This window comes from Vipera berus (assembly GCF_964194415.1).
Source record: "Vipera berus genome assembly, chromosome: Z".
NCBI classification, from domain to species: domain Eukaryota; kingdom Metazoa; phylum Chordata; class Lepidosauria; order Squamata; family Viperidae; genus Vipera; species Vipera berus.
The window spans coordinates 133,397,868-133,421,811 of NC_138205.1; the positions used below are offsets into that span (position 1 = coordinate 133,397,868).

At 53.6% G+C, this 23,944-nt stretch overlaps 3 protein-coding genes across 4 annotated transcripts; 1 reads left to right on the plus strand and 2 right to left on the minus strand.

The window, feature by feature from the left end:
• Nucleotides 1–4,695: 4,695 nt before the first annotated feature.
• Nucleotides 4,696–5,907, minus strand: LOC308679058 (succinate--CoA ligase [ADP-forming] subunit beta, mitochondrial-like; the record flags this gene model as incomplete). Its single annotated transcript, XM_081346293.1, has 1 exon — nt 4,696–5,907. One exon carries the CDS (start codon nt 5,905–5,907, stop codon nt 4,696–4,698), a length of 1,212 nt encoding a protein of 403 aa, XP_081202419.1.
• Nucleotides 5,908–9,595: 3,688 nt separating this feature from the next.
• LOC308679059 (succinate--CoA ligase [ADP-forming] subunit beta, mitochondrial-like) lies at nt 9,596–10,834 on the plus strand (the record flags this gene model as incomplete). Its single annotated transcript, XM_081346294.1, has 1 exon — nt 9,596–10,834. The coding sequence occupies exon 1, from the start codon at nt 9,623–9,625 to the stop codon at nt 10,832–10,834; it is 1,212 nt and encodes a 403-aa protein (XP_081202420.1). The 5' UTR covers nt 9,596–9,622.
• Nucleotides 10,835–15,448: 4,614 nt separating this feature from the next.
• Nucleotides 15,449–22,553, minus strand: LOC308678104 (uncharacterized protein). 2 transcript variants are annotated; one of them, XM_081344955.1, is made up of 6 exons: nt 21,813–22,553; nt 21,432–21,534; nt 19,921–20,007; nt 17,697–17,795; nt 17,456–17,569; nt 15,449–17,371 (listed from the first exon to the last, which is right to left on the minus strand). In XM_081344955.1, the coding sequence occupies exons 2-6, from the start codon at nt 21,469–21,471 to the stop codon at nt 16,026–16,028; spliced, it is 1,686 nt and encodes a 561-aa protein (XP_081201081.1). In that variant the 5' UTR covers nt 21,472–21,534; nt 21,813–22,553; the 3' UTR covers nt 15,449–16,025. The 2 variants fall into 2 exon arrangements, with proteins under 2 accessions (XP_081201081.1, XP_081201082.1); XM_081344956.1 differs by lacking the exon at nt 21,813–22,553 and having other exon boundaries at nt 21,432–21,783.
• Between the last annotated feature and the right edge of the window lie 1,391 nt (nt 22,554–23,944).

Consider the following 23,944-nt stretch of genomic DNA (forward strand, 5'->3'; position numbering starts at 1 on the left):
GTCGGCCCAAATTACCGAAGAGTTCTCCCCGCATTTTGCAATTTGCCCAAAGTCGTATCAACGGTTCCCGGTGCACTTTTGCAATTTGCCCAAAGTTGTCTAAAGGTTCTCGGCGCATTTTTCAATTTGCCAAAAGTTGTATAATGGTTCTCGCTGCATTTCTGCAGTTTGCCAAAAGTTCTGTAATGGTTCTCGGTGCATTTTTCAATTTGCCAAAAGTTCTGTAATGGTTCTCGTTGCATTTTTCAATTTGCCAAAAGTTCTGTAACGGTTCTCAGAGCATTTTTCAATTTGCCAAAAGTTCTGTAACGGTTCTCGTTGCATTTTTCAATTTGCCAAAAGTTCTGTAACGGTTCTCGTTGCATTTTTCAATTTGCCAAAAGTTCTGTCACGGTTCTCGTTGCATTTTTCAATTTGCCAAAAGTTCTGTAACGGTTCTGGGAGCATTTTCCAGTTTGTCCAAAGTTGTGTAACGGTTCTTCTTCCATTTTTAAATAAAGCAGCTTATTGAGCCACTGGTTTTTTTTCCCTGTGTGGGTGCATGTGTGCATAACGGCTGGTTTTGCATCTGTGTGTGTGTGTGTGTGTGTGTGTGTGTAGTAGATACAAAGTCCTTGAAATATATATTTCTATTTCTATTTATTTGATTTATATACCGCCCTTCTCCCGAAGGACTCAGGGCGGTGTAGAGGGCAATAAATGCCAAAAATACAAGATACAAACATTAAAAACAAATTAAACAATTGTGCCCGATACAATAAATTAGTTAAAATCTATAATGAAAACCCCCAAACCCATCAAACCAGGCCGGCTTGTTCGAATAAATTAAGTTTTTAGATCACGTCGGAAGGAGCAGTTATAACATCATCATGATTTTGTTACAGCAACCTATGCTAAAACATAACTGTGAGAGGGATCTCGGAGTCCTAGTAGACAATCACTTCAATATGAGCCAGCAGTGTGCTGCAGCTGCCAAAAAAGCCAACACAGTGCTAGGCTGCATTAACAGAGGGACAGAATCAAGATCATGTGAAGTGTTAATACCACTTTACAATGCTTTGGTAAGGCCACACCTGGAATACTGCATCCAGTTTTGGTCACCACGATGTAAAAAAGATGTCGAGACATCTAGAAAGGGTACAGAGAAGAGCAACAAAGATGATTGGGGGACTGGAGGCCAAAACATATAGGGAACGGTTGCTGGAATTGGGTATGTGTAGTTTAACGAAGAGAAGGGTGAGGGGTGACATGATAGCAGTGTTCCAATATCTCAGGGGCTGCCCCAAAGAAGAGGGAGTCAAGCTATTCTCCAAAGCACCTGAAAGCAGGACAAGAAGCAACGGATGGAAACTCGTCAAGGAGAGAAGCAACCTAGAACTAAGGAGAAACTTCCTGACAGTTAGAACAACTAACCAGTGGAACAACCTGCCTCCAGAGGTGGTGAATGCTCCAACACTGGAAGTTTTTAAGAAGAGACTGGACAGCCATTTGTCTGAAATGGTCTAGGGTTTCCTGCCTGAGCAGGGGGTTGGACTAGATGACCTCCAAGGTCCCTTCCAACTTTATATTATTATTATTATTATTATAAAGGATGGTGAGTTTGGCCAATCTAGAGAAAAGAAGAAACGGGGGCGTGAGGGGGAACATACTGTAGCAGGAGAGAAGCAACCTGGAATTAAGGAAAAAGTTCCTAACAGGGAGGACAATTAGCCAGTGGAACACCTTGCCACCAGAGGTTGCGGGTGCTCCATTGCTGGAGGTTTTCAGGAAGAGATTCGACAGCGATTTTGACCTGGATGTTATAGGATCTCAGGGGGCTGGACTAGAAGAGAGAGAGAGAGAGAGAGATGCAGAGAGAGAGAGATGGAGAGATGGATAGATGGAGAGAGATGGAGAGAGAGATGAAAAATGCAGAGGGAGAAAGAAAGAGAGAGGCAGAGATGGAGAGAGGTGGAAAGGTGAGAGAAGGAGAAAGAGAAATGCAGAGAGAGAGAGAAAGATGGAGAGAGATGCAGAGAGAGATGGAAAGATGAGAGAAGAGAGATGCAGAGAGAGAGAGAAAGATGGAGAGAGGTGGAGAGATGGAAAGATGGAGAGAAGGAGAAAGAGATGCAGAGAGAGATGAAGAGATGCAGAGAGATGGAGAGAGAAAAATGCAGAGAGAGAGAAAGATGGAGAGATATGGAAAGATGAGAGAAGGAGAAAGAGAAATGCAGAGAGAGATGCAGAGAGAGAAAAGTGCAGAAAGAGAAAGATGGAGAGATGGAGAGAGATGGAAAGATGAGAGGAGAGAGATGCAGAGATGGAGAGAGAGAAAGATGGAGAGGTGGAGAGATGGAAAGATGAGAGAAGGAGAGAGATGAAGAGAGAGAATAGTGCAGAGAGAAAGATGGAGAGAGAGATGGAAAGATGAGAGAAGGAGAAAGAGAGATGCAGAGAGACGGAGAGAAAAATGCAGAGAGAGAAAGATGGAGAGATGGAGAGATGGAAAGATGAGAGAAGGAGAGAGATGAAGAGAGAGAATAGTGCAGAGAGAAAGATGGAGAGAGAGATGGAAAGATGAGAGAAGGAGAAAGAGAGATGCAGAGAGAGACGGAGAGAAAAATGCAGAGAGAGAGAGAGAAAGATGGAGAGGTGGAGAGATGGAAAGATGAGAGAAGGAGAGAGATGAAGAGAGAGAATAGTGCAGAGAGAAAGATGGAGAGAGAGATGGAAAGATGAGAGAAGGAGAAAGAGAGATGCAGAGAGAGAGGGAAAGATGGAGAGAGGTGGAGAGATGGAAAGATGGAGAGAAGGAGAAAGAGATGCAGAGATATGAAGAGATGGAGAGAGATGGAGAGAGAAAAATGCAGAGAGAGATGCAGAGAGAGAAAAGTGCAGAGAGAAAGATGCAAAGAGAGATGGAGAGATGGAAAGATGAGAGGAGAAAGAGATGCAGAGAGAGATGGAGAGAAAAATGCACAGAGAGAGAGAAAGATGGAGAGAGATGCAGAGAGAGATGGAAAGATGGAAAGATGAGAGGAGAGAGATGCAGAGATGAGAGAGAAAGATGGAGAGAGGTGGAGAGATGGAAAGATGGAGAGAAGGAGAAAGAGATGCAGAGAGATAAGATATGCAGAGATGGAGAGAGAAAAATGCAGAGAGAGAAAGATGGAGAGATATGGAAAGATGAGAGAAGGAGAAAAGGAAATGGAGAGAGAGAGATGCAGAGAGATGCAGAGAGAGAAAAGTGCAGAGAGAAAGATGCAAAGAGAGATGGAGAGATGGAGAGATGAGAGGAGAAAGAGATGCAGAGAGAGAGATGGAGAGAAAAATGCACAGAGAGAGAAAGATGGAGAGAGATGCAGAGAGAGATGGAAAGATGAGAAAAGGAGAGAGATGCAGAGATGAAGAGAGAGAATAGTGCAGAGAGAAAGATGGAGAGAGAGGGAAAGATGAGAGGAGAAAGAGAGATGCAGAGAGAGAGACGGAGAGAAAAGTGCAGAGAGAGAAAGATGGAGAGATGGAGAGAGAGATGGAGAGATGGAAAGATGGAGGAGAGAGATGCAGAGAGATATGAAGAGATGCAGAGAGATGGAGAGAGAAAGATGGAGAGAGATGGAGAGAGAGATGGAAATATGAGAGGAGAGAGATGCAGAGATATATGAAGAGATGCAGAAAGATGGAGAGATGGAAAGATGGAGAGGAGAAAGAGATGCAGAGAGAGAGAGAGAGATGAAGAGAGATGGAGAGAGAAAAATGCAGAGAGAAAGATGGAGAGATATGGAAAGATGAGAGAAGGAGAAAGAGAAATGCAGAGAGAGAGGCAGAGAGAAAAGTGCAGAGAGAGAGAGAAAGATGGAGAGATGGAGAGAGAGATGGAGAGATGGAAAGATGGAGGAGAGAGATGCAGAGAGATATGAAGAGATGCAGAGAGATGGAGAGAGAAAGATGGAGAGAGATGGAGAGAGGGAAAGATGGAGAGAAGGAGAAAGAGACGCAGAGAGAGAGAGAGATGGGGAGAGATGGAGAGAATGGAGAGAGATAGAGAGAAAAATACAGACACAGAGAGAGAAAGATGGAGAGAGGCAGAGAGATGGAGAGAGAGATGGAAAGGTGAGCGAAGGAGAGAGAGATGCAGAGAGAGAATATGGAGAGAGAAGGAAAGAAAGTTAGAAAGAAAGAAAGAAAGAAAGAAAGAAAGAAAGAAAGAAAGAAAGAAAGAAAGAAAGAAAGAAAGAAAGAAAGAAAGAAAGAAAGAAAAAAGAAGAAAGAAAAAACTGTCCCAAAGCCATCAGGAATGAGTCCTGCAGTGCAGTCCAGGACCTCCAGCACAGCCCCTCCCGCACTTGTCCCTCAGCAGAGCAAGGAAGGACCCCTCCCCTCCAACCCCGACACACACACACACACACACACACACACACACACACATATATACACACACACACAGAGTCAGAGAGACAAACTTCCTTTAAAATCAGATTTTATTAGCAGGACAAGTATTCTCACATTCCAGGTTTCTCTGGCAAGAATTCGCAAGACCACAGGGGTCAATAAGGGCAATAACCGTGGGAATATTTGCGCAGCGGAGCCATGTTGAAACGGAGCGCAGAAGCAACCTAAGCTCTCCCGCACACTAAATACGATGGAGGAAGGAGGAGAAAGCTGTGCTCAGGGAGGGAGGGAGTTCCGGAATGGCGCAGCGGCGACGCCAAATCAGGGGGGCATGTGAAACTTCACGTCCAGGTCCACCTCTTTGGCCAAAGTCATGATCTCGGAGAGCTTGACGGCCATCTTGGCGGCCCGGTCCAAATCGTCGCAGGCCAGGATCTTCAAGCCGCTCTCGGCGATCAGGATTTTGGCGTCGGCCACCCGGGTCCCTTGCAGTCGCACCACGATGGGGATTTTGAGCTCCAGGTCCTCGGCGGACATGATGATCCCATGCGCGATGACGTCGCAGCGCATGAGCCCCCCGAAGATGTTGACTAGGATCGCCTGGACCTTCTCGTTGGAGGTGATCAGCTTGAAGGCCTCGGTGACTTGCTCCACCGTGGCCCCGCCACCCACGCTGAGGTAGTTGGCCGGGGCGCCTCCGTGGAGCTTGATGATGTCCATGGTGGCCATAGCCAAGCCTGCCCCATTGACGAGACAACCAATGTTGCCGTCCAAAGCAATGTAGTTGAGGTCCGCGTTGGCCGCCTCCCGCTCCTTCTCGTCCATCTGGGTCCAGTCCTGAAGCTCAAAGACCTTCTGCTGGCGGAAGGCCGAGTTGCTGTCGAAGATGATCTTGGCGTCCATGCACATCACCCTCCCCGTAGAGTCCTCCACCAGCGGGTTGATCTCCACCATGACAGCGTCGTAATTGATGAAGAAGTTGTAGAGTTTGATCATGTTGTCCGCCGCCTCTTTCACCAGCTCCGACGGGAAGCCCATTTTCTTGGCCAGCGGGACAGCTTGGCTGAGTTGCAGGCCTGCCATGATATCCACCGGCTCCTTCAGGATGGACTCCGGCTTCTCGGCCACCACGTCTTCGATCCGGAGACCGCCCTGAGAACTGGCGATGATCACCGGACCCTGGAAGTCCCTCTCCATGGTGATGGCAAAGTAGTACTCCTTCCGCAGGTATCGGCGCTCGCAGACCAGAACCTGGTTGCAGATCCGCCCTTTTTCGCCCGTCTGCTTGGTGACAAGTTTCTTGCCGATCATCTGGGCAGCCACCTCCTTGGCCTCCTCCGGAGAACACACAATCTGCACGCCACCTTTCAGCCCGCCTTCGAAGACCCCCTTTTCCCGGCCCCCGGCTACCACCTGGGCCTTCACCACCAGGTCATTGGTGCCGATCTTCCGAGCCACCTTGTAGGCTTCCTCGGGGCTCCTCGCCACCAAACCGTATGGGACGGAGACACCAGCCTCCTTCAGCAGCTTCATGCTCAGGTATTCATGGATGGAGAGGTGGCGGAGACGCTGACGCTGCAGCTGCTGGACGAGAGACGTCGTGGTAAACCACCGGCTGGCGCCCCACGTGGGGACTCTGGTGCCCCGACCCGTCCAGAAGAGCTTGGTCCATATCCTTTGGGCTCCTCTGAGCACCTGTGGCCAGAACATGAAGTTGGCTAGATGCCTTCAGCCAGGTTGAGAGCCATCCAGATCAAAACCTTCCAACCGGCCGTTGATGGTTTGAAAAAAAAAACCAGCACTCTGCTTCCTGCTGGCTTCCCATTGGCTGAAGCCAGAGGTTCTGTGACCTCACCCACCTCAGCCCCGCCTCCTTGGATCCCCCCAGGGAAGACCACCCCCACCCCCACAAGGATGGAGGTCCTGCTTCCTCCAGCTTCCCATTTGCTGAACCCGTGAAAGATTCCCAAGAAAAAGACACCGATTTCCGTCAGAAAAGCTGTTTCTATTTTGCTGTGTTTATTACGGGAAAGTTAGCAGGAATTCCCCGACTTAGTACGATTCATTCAGTGACCATTTGAACTTAGGACGGCCCTGGAGAACGGGACTTATGGACCCCTTGTTTCGCACGTAATGACCGTTGCAGCATCCCCATGTTCCCATGATCCAAATTCAGAGGCTTGGCAACTGACTCGTATTTATGACCAAGTGATCACGTCATCTCCTTTGGCGACCGACTGACAAGCAATGGGGAAGCCAGAGCCACCTAACCAACGGCGTGACCCACTTAACAACTGCAGGGGTTCCCTTCGCAACCGTGGCAAGGAAAAGTCGTATAAAATGGGGCAAAAGTTACTTAAGAAAGGTCTTAACTTGACAATGGGAATTTTGGGACTCAGTTGCGACGTAAGTCAAGGACTTGCTGTAACGGCCCCTGGGGAATAAATGTACGGACACTCACATCACCACATCAGGCCATCTCAGCTGATCAGGAGAAGGGGGGCATGTTGTGGACCCCATGAGTTCAGACATTTTGTCTGAAATGTTCTAGGGACTCCTGCTTGAGCGGGGGGGTTGGACTAGATGACCTCCAGGGTCCCTTCTGACTCTGTCATTCTGTAAGGGTCTCCTCCTTGAGCAGGGGGTTGGACTAGATGACCTCCGAGGTCCCTTCCAACTGTCATTCTGTAAAGTCTCTTACTTGAGCAGGGGGCTAGACTAGATGACCTCCAGGGTCCCTTCCGACTCTGTCATTCTGTAAGGGTCTCCTCCTTGAGCAGGGGGTTGGACTAGAAGACCTCCGAGGTCCCTTCCAACTCTTTCATTCTCTAAAGTCTCTTGCTTGAGGTGGTGGTTAGACTAGATGACCTCCAAGTTCCCTTCCCACTTTGCCATTCTCTGATTCTGTAAGGGTCTCCTGCTTGAGCAGGGGGTTGGACTAGATGACCTCTGAGGTCCCTTCCAACTGTCATTCTGTAAAGTCTGTTACTTGAGCAGGGGGCTAGACTAGATGATCTCCAAGGTACCTTCCCACTTTGTCATTCTTTGATTCTGTAAGGGTCTCCTGCTTGAGCAGGGGGTTGGACTAGATGACCTCCGAGGTCCCTTCCAACTGTCATTCTGTAAAGCCTCTTGCTTGAGCAGGGCGCTAGATTAGATGACCTTCAAGATCCTTCCCACTTTGTCATTCTGTGATTCTGTAAGCGTCTCCTGCTTGAGCAAGGGGTTGGACTAGATGACCTCTGAGGTCCCTTACAACTGTCATTCTGTAAGGGTCTCCTGCTTGAGCAGGGGGTTGGACTAGATGACCTCCGAGGTCCCTTACAACTGTCATTCTGTAAGGGTCTCTTGCTTGAGCAGGGGACTAGACTAGATGACCTCCAGGTCCCTTCTGATTCTGTTATTCTGTAAGGGGCTCCTGCTTCAGCAGGGGGTTGGACTAGATGACCTCCAGGGTCCCTTTCGAGTCTGTCATTCTGTAAGGGTCTCCTGCTTGAGCAGGGGGTTGGACTAGATGACCTCCGAGGTCCCTTCCAACTGGCATTCTCTAAAGTCTCTTACTTGAGCAGGGGGCTAGACTAGATGACCTCCAGGGTCCCTTCCGGCTCTGTCATTCTGTAAGGGTCTCCTGCTTGAGCAGGGGGTTGGACTAGAAGACCTCCAGGGTCCCTTTCGAGTCTGTCATTCTGTAAGGGTCTCCTGATGAGCAGGGGGTTGGACTAGATGACCTCCAAGGTCCCTTCCGACTGTCATTCTGTAAAGCCTCTTGCTTGAGCAGGGCGCTAGATTAGATGACCTTCAAGGTCCTTCCCACTTTGTCATTCTGTGATTCTGTAAGGGTCTCCTCCTTGAGCAGGGAGTTGGACTAGATGACCTCCGAGGTCCCTTCCAACTCTTTCATTCTCTGAAGTCTCTTGCTTGAGGTGGCGGCTAGATGACCTCCAGGGTCCCTTACAACTGTCATTCTGTAAGGGTCTCCTGCGTGAGCAGGGGGTTGGACTAGATGACCTCCGAGGTCCCTTCCAACTGTCATTCTGTAAAGTCTGTTACTTGAGCAGGGGGCTAGACTAGATGACCTCCAGGGTCCCTTCCGACTCTGTCATTCTGTAAGGTGCTCCTGCTTGAGCAGGGGGTTGGACGAGATGACCTCTGAGGTCCCTTACAACTGTCATTCTGTAAGGGTCTCCTGCTTGAGCAGGGGGCTAGACTAGATGACCTCCAGGGTCCCTTCCGACTCTTTCATTCTCTAAAGTCTCTTGCTTGAGCAGGGGGCTAGATTAGATGACCTTCAAGGTCCTTCCCACTTTGTCATTCTGTGATTCGGTAAGGGTCTCCTGCTTGAGCAGGGGGTTGGACTAGATGACCTCCGAGGTCCCTTCCAACTGTCATTCTGTAAAGTCTCTTACTTGAGCAGGGGGCTAGACTAGATGACCTCCAGGGTCCCTTCTGACTCTGTCATTCTGTAAGGGGCTCCTGCTTGAGCAGGGGGTTGGACTAGATGACCTCCAAATTCTATTATTTTTTTATTCTGTAAGGTCTCTTGTTTGAACAGGGGCCTATACTAGATGACCTTTGCCAAGTGTCGCAAAATGAGACCTTTGTTCCATGAGTTGAAGGCCCCATTTCACAAGCCTTCCTTGCCACGTCCTTAAGCGAATCCCCGTCGTTTGTTCAGTCAGTCACACGGGTGTGGTTCAAGTTGCTGGTCCTCAAAGGGGATCACGTTCCCCCACCCGGGACACTGCAACGGTCGTAAATACGAGTCAGGGGCCGAGCGTCCAAATTCTGATCCCGTGACCGCAGGGAACGCCTCGACGGTCGTAAAGCCCAGGTTAACTATGAACGGTCGCTAAACGAACCGGTTGTAACTTGCGGACCGGCCCTATGGGTAAAGAGAAGCAGGACAGCTGAAAGAGGACAGTCTGGATGGCCTTTGGGGGGAGGGGTCCTTGTGAGAGAGCAGATGGGCGTGGAGAGGCTGACCTGGAACCCTGGATCTGACCAATCGCAGGCCGCCCAGGGACAGTTGGAGAAGAGAATTCTGGGAGGCAGTTTCTGCTTCTATCCAGAAAAGCAGTTGAAGACTTCCGGAGAAGACCAAGGGGACCGCGGCGCCTCCTCCATGTTTGGTCACTGGGTGGCGAGAGTTGTACGACCGGTGGGCAAAAGAAATGGACTAGGCGGCGCCGCTCGCCCGGGCCTCTCGGCACCGCCGCGAAGGCGTCTCTCCCTCCACGAATACCTGAGCATGCGGCTGCTGAAGGAGGCCGGTGTCTCCGTGCCGAAGGCCCTGGTGGCGGCCAACCCTGAGGAGGCCTTCGAAGCCGCCGAGAAGATCGGGACCGAGGACCTGGTGGTCAAGGCCCAGGTTCTGGCCGGGGGGCGGGGCAAAGGGACCTTTGAAGGCGGGCTGAAAGGGGGCGTGCAGATGGTGGGCTCGCCGGAGGAGGCCAAGGAGGTGGCCGCCCAGATGATCGGCAAGAAGCTCTTCACCAAGCAGACGGGCGAGAAGGGTCAGCTCTGCAGCCGGGTCCTCGTGTGCGAGCGCCGATACCTGCGGAAGGAGTACTACTTCGCCATTGCCATGGAGCAGGCCTACCAGGGGCCGGTGCTGATCGGCAGCTCCCAAGGCGGGGTCAACATCGAAGAGGTGGCCACCGAGGACCCGGCGGCCATCTTGAAGGAGCCCGTGAACATCGTGGAGGGCATCCGGGAAGACCAGGCCCTTCAGCTGGCCCGGAACATGGGATTTCCCACCCGGGCGGCCTGTGCCGCCGCCGAGAACATGGTCAAGCTGTACCACCTGTTCATCAAGTACGACGCGCTGATGGTGGAGATCAACCCGCTGGTGGAGGACTCTACGGGCGCGGTCATGTGCATGGACGCCAAGATCAACTTCGACGACAACGCGGCCTTCCGTCAGAAGACGCTCTTCGCGCTGCAGGACTGGACCCAGATGGACGAGAAGGAGCGGGGGGCGGCCGACGCGGAACTCAACTACATCGCTTTGGACGGCAACATCGGTTGTCTGGTCAACGGGGCGGGCCTGGCCATGGCTACCATGGACATCATCAAGCTCCACGGCGGAGCCCCGGCCAACTTCCTGGACGTCGGCGGAAGCGCTACGGCGGAGCAGGTGAAAGAGGCCTTCAAGCTGATCACGTCGGACCAGAAGGTCCAGGCGATCCTGGTCAACATCTTTGGAGGCATCATGCACTGCGACACCATCGCCCGAGGAATCGTCCTGGCGGCCACTGAGCTGGACCTGAAGGTCCCGGTGGTGGTCCGGTTGCAGGGCACTCAAGTGGAGGAGGCCAAGGTTTTGATCGCCGAGAGCCAGCTGGAGATTTTGGCCTGCGACGACTTGGACCAGGCGGCCAAAGTCGCCGTGGGCCTGTCCAAAATTGTCACTTTGGCCAGGGAAGCCCAGTTGGAGGTGACCTTCCAGTGGAGGAACTGAAGGAAGCTTCTCGGCCTCGATTTCTGAAGACCCTCGAGTCTTCCTCGCCGTTTTTTCCTTCCGGAACTCCTACGGGCTGGATGAGGAAAACTCAAGTCCTGTCGCCACCACGGATGATGACCGGGAAGACCTCCTGCAGCTTCGGTTCTTCTGTCCTCCTGCTTGCAGATGTCAAACGAGGACCTCGGCAGACACGTGGGATGGGAACGGGCTGGCACTGCCCGGCTTCTTCCCAATAAAAGCCCGGCGTGGAGCCGAACGTGGTCTCTGGTCTCGTGGTTGATGCCCGTCCCGACGCCGTGCGTTGGCATGTTCTTGGGTGCCACGGCAGGAGTTGCGTGTTGGCACGTTCCTGGGTGCCGCCACTGGGGGTTTCCAGGTCCGGGAGCTATCCCAGGGGGGTGGGTGTGTGTGTAGAAGCCCCTCCTAAAGGACCAGCCTTCTTTGGCCACCATTAAACCACCATCCAAGGAAGACCAGGGTGCACTTTGGGGGCCGAATGTCGGCGAAGCTCTTGGCTTTAAAAGGGTTGAACTTGACGTCCCGCGGTTGCGTGAGGTCAGCCGACAAGCTCACTTACCGACAGTCCTACCACACACCCCGCGCCACCTTAACGGCTGGGATGGAGGCTGCCCGTTACCGCTGTAAGTCAGGGCTGGCGTAAAGTGGGACAGCCGCGTGCCTGGTGGCTTTTTTTGGCGGCGATTTGTTAAGAGAGTCTCTTTCTCCTTCTGCTTTTCCTCCTCCTCTTACTCCTCCTCTCACCCTTCCCGTCTCCTCCTCCTGCTTTTTTCTCCCCCTTCTCGCTCTCCTCCCTCGACTTTCCCCTCCTCCTCCCTCTTCCTTGTCCTTCCCTCTTCCTTTTTTCCTGCATTCCGTCCTCCGCTTCCTCTTCTCTTTTCCTGTTTTTCCTCATTTCCTCCCCTCCTCCTCCTCCTCCTCCTCCTCCTCCCCCCTTACCTGAGAAATCCTGACTGAGGTTCGCTGGTGCCATGTGAATGACAGAGAATGACAAGAGTTGGAAGGGACCCTGGCGGTCATCCAGTCTGGCCCCCTGCTCGAGCAGGAAACCTTTACAGAGAATGGCAAGAGTTGGAAGGGACCCTGGCGGTCATCCAATCCAACCCCCTGCTCAAGCAGCAGACCCTTACAGAATCATAAAAGGAAAGAGTTGGAAGGGACCTCGGAGGTCATCCAGTCCGACCCCCTGCTCGAGCAGCAGACCCTTACAGAATCATAGAAGGACAGAGCTGGAAGGGACCTCGGAGGTCATCCAGTCCAACCCCCTGCTCAAGCAGCAGACCCTTACAGAATCATAGAACAGAGTTGGAAGGGACCTCAGAGGTCATCCAGTCCAACCCCCTGCACAAGCAGCAGACCCTTACAGAATCATAGAAGGACAGAGCTGGAAGGGACCTCGGAGGTCATCCAGTCCAACCCCCTGCTCAAGCAGCAGGCCCTTACAGAATCATAGGAGGACAGAGCTGGAAGGGACCCCGGTGGTCATCCAGTCCCACCCCCTGCTCAAGCAGCAGACCCTTACCTTATCATAGAAGGACAGAGCGGGAAGGGACCTCGGAGGTCATCCAGTCCAACCCCCTGCTCAAGCAGCAGACCCTTACAGAATCATAGAAGGACAGAGTTGGAAGGGACCTCGGAGGTCATCCAGTCCAACCCCCTGCTCGAGCAGCAGACCCTTACCTTATCATAGAAGGACAGAGCTGGAAGGGACCTCGGAGGTCATCCAATCCAACCCCCTGCTCAAGCAGCAGACCCTTACAGACTCATAGGAGGACAGAGTTGGAAGGGACCTCAGAGGTCATCCAGTCCAACCCCCTGCTCAAGCAGCAGACCCTTACAGAATCATAGAAGGACAGAGCTGGAAGGGACCTCAGAGGTCATCCAGTCCGACCCCCTGCTCAAGCAGCAGACCCTTACAGAATCATAGAAGGACAGAGCTGGAAGGGACCCCGGTGGTCATCCAGTCCAACCCCCTGCTCAAGCAGCAGACCCTTACAGAATCATAGAAGGACAGAGCTGGAAGGGACCCCGGAGGTCATCCAGTCCAACCCCCTGCTCAAGCAGCAGACCCTTACAGAATCATAGAAGGACAGAGCGGGAAGGGACCTCGGAGGTCATCCAATCCAACCCCCTGCTCAAGCAGCAGACCCTTACAGAATCATAGGAGGACAGTGCTGGAAGGGACCTCGGAGGTCATCCAATCCAACCCCCTGCTCAAGCAGCAGACCCTTACAGAATCATAGGAGGACAGAGCTGGAAGGGACCTCCGAGGTCATCCAGTCTGACCCCCTGCTCGAGCAGGAAAGCCTTACATAGAATGGCAGAGTTGGAAGGGACCCCGGAGGTCTTCTAGTCCAACCCCCTGCTCAGGCAGGAGACCCTATACCGTTTCAGACAAGTTGGCTCTCCCAGTCTCTTCTTCGAAACCTCCAGCGGTGGAGCCCCTGACCCCCCCAACTTCCGGTGGCGAGCAGTTCCACTGGTGAATTGCCCTCCCCGTTCGGAAGTTCCTCCTTCGTTCCCGGTTGCTTCTCTCCTTGATCCGTTTCCATCCGTTGCTTCTCGTCTGGCCTTCGGGGGGGCTTTGGAGAAAAGGTGGGAACCCCCCCCACCCCCTTCTTTGGGGCAGCCCCCCCAATATTGTAAGGTTGCTGTCGTGTCACCCCTGGCCCTTCTTTTCATTAAATAATTTTTCTTTCTGCTTTGGCAGCCCCCCCTTCAAACAGGCCCAGGCCTGGGGGGGGGCAAAGGGGAGGGGTGAAGGGAGGGGGGCTGGCATCAAAGACAGCTTGAGTGACAGACAGATGTTCAGCTTTTCACATAAACACAGAAGGCATTTCCCCCCCCCCAGGAGGGAGCCCTGACCTCGTGTCAATTAATCCACAAGCCAACCAGCCAGCCAGCCAATCAGCTAATCAATCAATGTCATCCAGCCAGCCAGTCAGTTAATCAATCAATCAATCAATCATCAATCAATCAGGCAATCAGTCATTCGGTCAGTTAATCAATCAATGAGTCATTCAGTTAATCAATTAATCAGCCAGCCATTTAATCAACCAATCAGTATATCACAGTCATTCAGTTAATCAATTAATCAGCCAGCCAGCCAATTAATCGATCAGTCAGTCAGTCAATCAGACAGTTAATCAATCAGGCAATCAATGTCATTCAGTCAGCTAATCAATCAATTAATCAGCCAGCCATTTAATCAGTCATTCAGTTAATCAATTAATCAGTGTCATTCAATCAGTTAATCAGCCAGCCCGTTAATCAGTTAATCAGTGTCATTCAATCAATTAATCAGCCAGCCAGTTAATCAATCAGTTAATCACAGTCATTCAGTCAATCAATTAATTAGCCAGCCAGTTAATCAATCAGTTAATCACAGTCATTCATTCAATCAATTAATCAGCCAGCCAGCCAATCAGTCAATCACCTAGTCAGTTAATGAATCAATCAATCAATCAATGTCATTCAGTCAGTTAATCAATCAATTAAAACACTTAAAACACTTCTTTTCCATCAGGCTGACCTGGACTGGCGACAGGGATTTTAAAATGTTTTTTAATTTTTAACTTCAATTGTAATGTATTTTATTGGGGCTGTTAATTTAATTCTTTTGAACTTTTGTATCGTTGTCTTTTATTGTTGTTAGCCGCCCTGAGTCCTTCGGGAGATAGGACGGCATAAAAGTCCCAAAAATAAATAAATAAATAAATAAATAAATAAGTAATCAATCAATCAATCAGCCAGCCAGCCAGCCATTCAGTTAATCAATCAATCAATCAATCAATCAGCCAGCCCGTTAATCAATCAATCAGTTAATCAGTGTCAGTCAATCAATCAGCCAGCCGGCCAGTTAATCAATCAGTCAATCAGCCAGCCAGCCAATTAATCAGTCAATCACCTAGTCAGTTAATCAATCAATGTCATTCAGTCAGTTAATTAATAATTAATCAATTAATCAATCAATTAATCAATCAATTAATCAATCAGCCATTCAGTCATTCAGTTAATCAATTAATCAGTCAATCAATCAATCAATCAGCCAGCCCATTAATCAATCAATCAGTTAATCAGTGTCAGTCAATAAATTAATCAGCCAGCCAGCCAGTTAATCAATCAATCAGTCAATCAGCCAGTCAGTCAGCCAATTAGCCAGCCAGTCAGTCAGTCAATCACAGTCAAACAACCAATCAGCCAGCCAGCCAGTTAAACAATCAATCAATCAATCAGCCAGTCAGTCAGTTAATCAATCACAGTCAAACAATCAATCAGCCAGCCAGCCAGCCAGTTAATCAATCAATCAGGCAGGCAATCAATCAGTCAGTCAGTCAGCCCACCCCTCCCATGGCGTGTTTCCACTCCCCCCTCCCTCAGCCAGGCCTGCCAAGCTTTGAAGGTTTGGGCCTACTTTGAGTAGCCCAGCCCTTTTCAGATGGGTCCTTCCTCTTTCCAGATGTAATGTCGGCTTCTGCCCATCCCGGTCAGCAGAGTCTCCCTCCCCCCACCAGTGGAGCCATCACCTCCTCCTCCTCCTCCTCCTCCTCCTCGCCCTCCCCCCAAAAGACCAACGTCAGCCATTTCTTCTGGAACTTTATTGGCCCTTTATTGACTTTGGCTAGCCTGCCAGTTGCAGCCCGGAGGGGGGAACGGCCGGTCCCGGTTTCCGAAATAACTACTTCCTCCTTTACTACCTTCCTTTGAGGTTGCTCCTACTGAGCCACGTTACTCTCACGGCCTCGGAGCCTTCCTCCTCCTTGTAGGGTCCGCCAACTGGAACCGGGCCGCGGCATGCCAGCAAGCGGTCCACGCAAACCAGGAAAGCCCCCTCCGTGGGATGCGGGCGAGCACACGAAAACCGCGCACCTTACGGTCGACGGGAAAACCTCCCTCCGTGGAACCAGTCCCCGGTGCCCAAAAGATTTGGGTGGGGGTGGGGGTGGTGAGGAACCTCTGACCTAGGAAGTGGACGGTTTGCTAAGCTAAGAATTTGGAGAACGTCCACCCTGAGCTGGACACTATGCCCGTACACATCCACCATCCCAGCGTCCTTCGCTGCCAGCCCTCTCTCCGGCTGCCGGACAGGGTAGGTTGCTGCCCTCGTTCGCCACAAAAAATGGTGTCCCGCATGATAAACTAAAACACTGCCTTCCCTTCTTGAGAAAATTTAAGGGTCAGGCTCCTGAAGTTCGAGGCCTTTGCAGCCGGAATCTGGCTTGAACTTGGCCAAGGTCTCCAGAGGCACGGGAAGTGGGGAGCAGGAGAGGAGCGGGTGCACGGGGAGGAAGGGGTTCCCGTCCTTGCCGTCCTCCCCGTAGCAGGGCGGCAAGCAGTCCCCCGCGTGAGCTGCCTGGTGCCCCTTCAGCTGCTTCCGCTGGTTGAAGACGAGGCCGCACTCGGTGCACGGATACACCCGTTCCACCGTGTGCGTCAGCTGATGGGTCCGCAGATTCCCCTTGTACTTGAAGCTCTTCCCGCACTCCAGGCAGGCGAAAGGCCGCTCGCCGGTGTGGATGCGCCGGTGCTTCATCAGGGTGGTCTTCAGGTTGAAGGTCTTGCCGCACTCGCCGCAGACGAAGGGCCGCTCCCCGGTGTGGATGCGCTGGTGGGTGACCAGGGTGCCCTTGCGGTTGAAGCTCTTCCCACACTCGGCGCAGGAGAAGGGCTTCTCGCCGGTGTGGATGCGCCGGTGCTTGATCAGCTCGCCGTTGTGGCTGAAGCTCTTCTCGCAGTCGGCGCAGGCGAAGGGCCGCTGGCCGGTGTGGATACGCTGGTGCCGGGTGAGGTCCCCGTTACGGCTGAAGCTCTTCCCGCAGTCGGCACAGGCGAAGGGCCGCTCGCCCACGTGGATCTTCTGGTGGAGGAGGAAGGTCTTCCGGGCGCAGAAGCCCTTGCCACAATCGCCGCAGACAAAGGGCCGCTCGCCGCGATGGATCTTCTGGTGGGTGAGGAAGTTGGCCTTGTGGTTGAAGCGCTTCCCACACTCGAGGCAAGAGAAGGGCCTCTCGCCGGTGTGGATGCGCTGGTGCAGGACGAAAGTCTGCTTGGAGCAAAAGCTCTTGCCGCAGATGGAGCAGCCGAAGGGCTTCTCCCCCGTGTGGACCCGCCGGTGGCGCATCAGGTCTCCCTTCTGGCTGAAGCGCTTCCCGCACTCGGCGCAGGGGAAGGGCCTCTCCCCCGTGTGGACCCGCAGGTGGGTCACCAGGTTGCCTCGGTGCAGGAAACGCTTCCCGCAGACGCTGCAGCCGAAGGGCCGCTCGGGGCGCCGGTAGGCCTCGGTCCCGCCAGAGACGATGCCGGTCAGCTTTTCCACAGCCCTGGGGGATCGTCCGGGATCGGAGGTGGGTGCCGGGGCCGCGTCCTGAACCCCAGGGGAGCTCGTTGGCGCCCTCCGAGCTGCACCGGGCTTCCTCTCGGGGCAGACCCGGGAAGGAGTTGCTTCCACCCACTTTCCGCACGGCTCATGGCTCAGCTTTTCCCGCGGTGCGCTGGGACTCGGCTCCAGGCCGCCGGCTGGCAGAGAAAAAGAGAAGAATTACCCGAGGGATCTGGGATCGGAACGCGGTACGTCGAGGATTTAAGCTGTTAACGACTTACAAAGTAAAGGCAACTCGCAAGCCCCACGCTGGGTCACCAAAAGCGGGTCGAACGCTTCGTCGTCCTCCTCCTCCTCCAGTTCCACCTTCACAATAACGTCAGGCTTGGGGTCAGCTGGGGATGGGGGGGGGCAGAAAGGTGGGTCACCAAGGGGAGGGGGCAACGGGACTGGAGTCCCACAGGGGGAAAAGACCACCCACCCCGGGTTCCACTGCTCCAGCCACGAGGCCGGCCAACTCACAGGAATCGCTGCTGGCTTCCTCGTCGCTCTCCTCCCGGAGACCGGCGCGGTAGGACGGATCCTCCGATTCCTCCTTGATCACAAGCTCGGGCCGGATCCCTGGAACAAAACCCACGGTTGCGTGATTGCAGCTTCTCCGCCCGAGGCCGGTGGCGCGCTTCCCCGGAGCAAGCGTCAGGGTGTCCCCGTCTGGTGTCTTTCGTGAAACCCCCCCCCCAGGGAAGACGGCTTGCGAGAAGAGATTGGACAGCCCCATCGGTCCGAAATGGTGTTGGGTCTCCTGGAGGTTGGACTGGATGTCGTCCGAGGTCCCTTCCAGCTCGGTTATTCTAGGATTCTGCAAGGGTCTCCGGCTCGAGCAGGAGGTTGGACTAGAGGACCTCCGAGGTCCCTTCCAACTCTTTCCTTCTGATTCTGTAAGGGTCTGCTACTTGAGCAGGGGATTGGACTGGATGACCTCCCAGGTCCCTTCCAGCTCTGTCCTATGATTCTGTAAGGGTCTGCTGCTTGGGCAGGGGGTTGGACTGGATGACCTCCGAGGTCCCTTCCAACTCTTTCCTTCTATGATTCTGTAAGGGTCTGCTGCTTGAGCAGGGGGTTGGACTGGATGACCTCCGAGGTCCCTTCCAACTCTTTCCTTCTATGATTCTGTAAGGGTCTGCTGCTTGAGCAGGGGGTTGGACTGGATGACCTCCGAGGTCCCTTCCAACTCTTTCCTTCTATGATTCTGTAAGGGTCTGCTGCTTGAGCAGGGGGTTGGACTGGATGACCTCCGAGGTCCCTTCCAGCTCTGTCCCATGATTCTGTAAGGGTCTGCTGCTTGAGCAGGGGGTTGGACTGGATGACCTCCGAGGTCCCTTCCAACTCTTTCCTTCTATGATTCTGTAAGGGTCTGCTGCTTGAGCAGGGGGTTGGACTGGATGACCTCCGAGGTCCCTTCCAACTCTTTCCTTCTGATTCTGTAAGGGTCTGCTGCTTGAGCAGGGGGTTGGACTGGATGACCTCCGAGGTCCCTTCCAGCTCTGTCCTTCTATGATTCTGGAAGGGTCTCTTTCTTGACTATGAGGTTTGACTAGATGACCTCTAAAGTCCCCCCCCCAATTCTGTTATTCTATGTTTCTGCAAGGGTCTCCTGCTCAGAGGGGAGGTTGGACTAGATGACCTCCGAGGTACCCTTCCAGCTCTGTCATTCTGTGATTCAGGAAGGGTCTCTTTCTTGAGTATGAGGTTTGACTAGATGACCTCTGAAGTGCCCTCCAATTCTGTTATTCTATGTTTCTGTACGGTTCTCCTGCTCAGGGAGGAGGTTGGACTAGATGACCTCCGAGGTCCCTTCCAACTGTGCAATTCTGTAATTGGGGAAGGGTCTCTTGCTTGAGGAGGGGGTTCGACTAGATGACCTCTAAGGTCCCTTCCAACTCTTGCCATTCTGCAAATTCTGTGAGGGTCTCCTGCTGGAGCAGGGGGTTAGAGTAGATGACCTCCAAGGTCCCTTCCAGCTCTGTTATCCTATCATTCTGGAAGGGTCTCTTTCTTGAGTATGAGGCTGGACTACGTGACCTCTAAAGTCCCCTCCCATTCTGTTATTCTATGTTTCTGTAAGGGAGGAGGTTGGACTAGATGACCTCCGAGGTCCCTTCCAACTTTGTTATTCTGCACTTCTGTAATTCTCTCTCCTCTTGGGCAGGGGGCTGGGCTAGATGACCTCCGAGGTGCCTTCTAACTCTGTGATTCTGTCATTGGGGAAGGCTCTCTTGCTCGAGTAGGGGGTTCGACTAGATGACCTCTGCGGTCCCTTCCAACTCTTTGTCATTCTGCGATTCTGTGAGGGTCTCCTGCTGGAGCAGGGGGTTGGACTAGATGACCTCCCAGGTGCCTTCCAACTCTGCGATTCTGTCATTGGGGAAGGGTCTCTTGCTCGAGTAGGGGGTTTGGACTAGATGACCTCTAAGATCCCTCCCGGCTCTGCGATCCTATGATTCCGCGAGGTTCCTCCTACATTATCCAGAAGAGGAGAACCACACAGGCGGAAGGGACCTCGGAGGTCTTCTAGTCCAACCCCCTGTTCCAGCAGGAGAACCGTACCCCGTTCTGGACGAAACAGCCATCTTGATCTTTTCTGGAAGACAACCCCCATCCCCCGTCCCCCGCCCCCCGCCCCCCCAGTGCATCTTCTGGTGGCAAGCTGTTCCGCCGGTTCATTCTTTTCGCTCCCGGGCCTTACCTGACGGCGAGAACGTCTCTCCCTCGGCCGGGTCTCGGGGACGCCCGATGCGCAACTCCTCCCCCGGCTCCTCTTTCACTTTGGCCCCTGGAGGGAGGGTGGGGGGGCGCGGTCAAGGCACGGGGCACACAGTTCGGATCCTCCTTACCCTCCCCCCCCACCGCCGCCGCCCCGTGAAGTTGGGATGCCAAGGTCCAACCGGTCCCCCCGCAAAAAGAAAGGAGACGGGGCTTTGATACCCCCAGCCAATGCTTTTTTTGTAAAAGAAAAAGGTGCCGGAACTCCGTTCTGAGCATTCTATGAGAAAAAAAGCCTTGCCCCCGGCCAACCGGGAGTAAGAAGTCTCCTACTTCTTGCCGGGCAGCCAGGATCCCCCCCCCTTCTTTTACTCCTCTACCTCCCCTCCCCCAAGCAAATCGGGGTTGGGGATGTCTGTCCGAATACAAAGTAGGGTTTGCCTGAGTAAGAAGCCCCCTCCTCCAAAAAGACTAGCTAAAAGTCAATCCCTACCAAGGAGAAGAGAAGGGGAATGGCGGCACAGCGTGGCGCCCAACGAGGGATCCGCCACCTCCGGAACAAAAGGCTGCTCGCAGGCAGGCAGACACACACACACACACACACACACACACACGAGACGCACAGCCCTCCTCCCTGTACAGCAGACATGGCAAACCCGCGTCGTCGAACGACGTCGCGTGACGTATCGGGGAGAGTTTTGCCATTGCCGGCAATCGGGTGGGCACGGCGGCAGGGCTTCCGCACGACACGTCCAGCCCGCGGGCCGGCAGTTTGACACCCCTGCTCTACAGGGAGGCTTTCCTGCCAGTCACTCCAAAGAGACTCCCCCCAGGGTTCCCAGGACTTTTCTCATCAGGGAAAGGGGTCTCTGCTGTCCGTCAGAGGGGATGGTTCCGCTCCGGGGTGCACACGGATGCCAAGGACCAGGGAAGAAACCCGTGAGCAAAAGACCGATCGGGGAGATGCTGATACTCCTCGACTTTCAACGGTTCGTTTGGCGGACGGCAGGGAAAAAAACGCAACTGGGGACCGCTCTTCGCACATCCCCATGGTCATGAAACCAAAACGCGGACCCTTGGCAGCTGACTCGTATTTACGACGGTCGCAGCGTCCCGGAGATCAGGCGATCAATCCCCGTTTCGCGACTTTCTGACAAAGTCGACTGGGACGCTGGATTCACTTCACCACCGGGTTGCCAGCTTAATAACTGCAGGGATTCGCTTAGCAACGGTGGCAAGGGAGGTTGTAAAAAAAGGGGGCAAAACCCGCTCCATGCTTCCCGTAGACAACGTAAAATGTCAGGCTGACTCGTGGCTGTAAGGCGAGGACAGGTGAGGGTAAACAGAATTTGCAATCCAGCCAGGAGGGGCTTCCATCCCAGTCGTGCGGTTGCCTTTTGTCAGATGCTCTCCCCTCCCCACCACCTCCTGTGTATCCTTCCTCATCCGGATCACCCCAATTCCAAGGGACACCCCCCCGAAAGGTAATCTCACCTGGACTGGCAAGTTTGGGTCTTGCCCAAGGGGTCTCCATCTTCCCGTAGCGGCCAGCTGTCCCGTCTCTCTTCTCTGACCAAAAGGGTCACATTAACGAATCCTGTCCAGGGCAGGAGAGATGGCATAAATGAAGGAGAATGGAGACACCCCCCCCAACACAATCAGAACCAAGGAGAGGGTCCCTGTCCTTTCCCAACCTGGACCCCCACAAAACCCGGGATGTTCGGCTGGAAAGCCGGAACATCAGCGAGAATATTTGCACTTCAGGACTAACCCACATCACCGATATACCTCAATCTGCCAACATTTGTTTAGCGACCGTTCGAAATCACAACGGCACTGAAAAACAGGGACTTAACGACCACTTTTCACACTTACGACTGCGAAGCATCCCCCGCGGTCGCGTGACCAAAATTCAGGCGCTTGGCAACCGGCGCACATTTGTGACGGTCGCAGCGTCCCAGGGTCCCGCGATCCCGTTTTTGCGACTTTCCAGCAAGCCAAGTCCACGGGGGAAGCCCGATTCACACGATGACCTCGTGAGTCATTTGATTACTGCGATGATTCACTGAAGGACTGCAGGAGGAAGAAAAGGTCACAAAACGGGGCGAAACGGGCGGCTGTCTTGCTAAGCAAGAGAAATTTTGGGCTCGCTTGCGGTCATAATTCAAAGGACTAGTTGACGCTTTCCTGCTGGCCATTCGTTTCAGGGGGAAACCCCAAAGTAGCCTTCGCTGCTTCCTCGATGCCCCTCACTTTCCCTCCTAAATCAATCAATCAAAATAGAGCTGGAAGGGACCTTGGAGGTCATCTAGTCCAACCCCTTGCTCGAGCAGGACCCTCTTATTGAATCATAGAAGAACAGTTGGAAGGGCACTGGAAGGTCATCTAGTCCAACCCATTGCTCGAGCAGGACACCCTTACAGAATCATAGAGTAACAGAGTTGGAAGGGACCTGGAAGGTCATCTAGTCCAACCCATTGCTCGAGCAGAACACCCTTACAGAATCATAGAATAACAGCTGAAAGGGACCTGGAAGGTCATCTAGTCCAACCCATTGTTCCAGCAGGACACCCTTACAGAATCATAGAGTAACAGAGTTGGAAGGGACCTGGAAGGTGATCTAGTCCAACCCATTGCTCGAGCAGAACACCCTTACAGAATCATAGAGTAACAGAGTTGGAAGGGACCTGGAAGGTCATCTAGTCCAACCCATTGCTCGAGCAGAACACCCTTACAGAATCATACAGTAACAGAGTTGGAAGGGACCTGGAAGGTCATCTAGTCCAACCCCCTGCTCCAGCAGCAGACCCCAGGCCAGGGGGTGGGGGGACCTTGGCTCTTTGAGGAGGCGTGGACTTTTAACTCCTAGAATTCCTCAGCCAGCATGGCCACCTCAGGAATTCTGGGTATTGAAGTCCAGAAGTCCTGAAAGGACCAAGGTTGCCTACCCCTGCCCGGGGCCATTTTAATCGATCAATCGATCAATCAATCGATCAATCAATCAGAATAGAGCTAATTCCACTAGCCCAGTCCCAGAGACCCCCACCCCTCTTCTCTCCGAGCCCTCCGGGGTACGACCCCCTTGGCTGACGCACAGCGGGGAGGTGGGGGCCCTGAGGGTGCGAAGGGCGAGTCCACCCTGCACGAGTCAGTGTGTGTGCGTGTGTGTGGGGAAAGCGGGAGGATCGGGCGCCCCTGGAAGTGGGCTGCTTGGTCAGCGGCTTTTTTTCCCCCCGGGGGGGCGACCCTTCTGATGTCCTGCAGGGGGCTGGACTAGATGACCTTCCAGGTCCCTTCCAATTCTGCAGGCTCCAGCAGAACTCTCCCAAGAATCGGCTAAGGGTGGGGATGGGGTGGGTGTCTTCGAAGTCGGGAGGCCGCCTCCAGGATGGGCAAATAGTTGGGGGGGGGAAAGTAAGTGGGAGGGCAGCAACCCCCCCCCCTTTTGCCAGCAGCCTCCAGGATGGGCGAGTAGGTGTGGGGGGGCAAGTAGATGGGAAGGCAGCGCCCCCCCCTCTTTTGCCAGGAGCCTCCAGGATGGGCAAATGGGGGGTCAAGTAGGCAGGAGGGCAAGTAAGTGGGAGGGCAGCACCCCCCCTTTTGCCAGGAGCCTCCAGGATGGGCAAGTAAGTGGGGGGGGCAAGTAGGGGGGGAAGTAGCCGGGGGGGCAAGTAGATGGGAAGAAAGCGGGCCCCCCTTTTTCCAGGAGCCTCCAGGATGGGCAAGTGGGGGGCAAGTAGGTGGGGGTGGCAAGTAGGCATGGGGGTCAAGTAGATGGGAAGGCAGCGCCCCCCCTTTTTTCCAGGAGCCTCCAGGATGGGCAAGTAAGTGGGGGAGCAAGTAGGTGTGGGGGGGGGCAAGTAGGCGGGGGGGGGCAAGTACACGGAAAGGCAGCGCCCCCCCCTTTGGCAAGGAGCCTCCCCTCCCTCTCCCCCACCGGTCCGATGAGGAAGGCTGGGTGGGGGGGGCGACGAAGGGAGGAACAGGGCGCCCCCCCACCCCCCACC

Bases quoted from the DNA above. Each gene is read 5' to 3' on its own strand.
- LOC308678104 (XM_081344955.1), bottom strand. From the start codon at position 21,471: ATGGAGACCCCTTGGGCAAGACCCAAACTTGCCAGTCCAG. The intron at 20,008-21,431 runs GTGAGATTACCT...CCCTCCCTCCAG, and splicing joins ACCCAAACTTGCCAGTCCAG to GGGCCAAAGTGAAAGAGGAG. The intron at 17,570-17,696 runs GTGAGTTGGCCG...CCCCATCCCCAG, and splicing joins GGAAGCCAGCAGCGATTCCT to CTGACCCCAAGCCTGACGTT.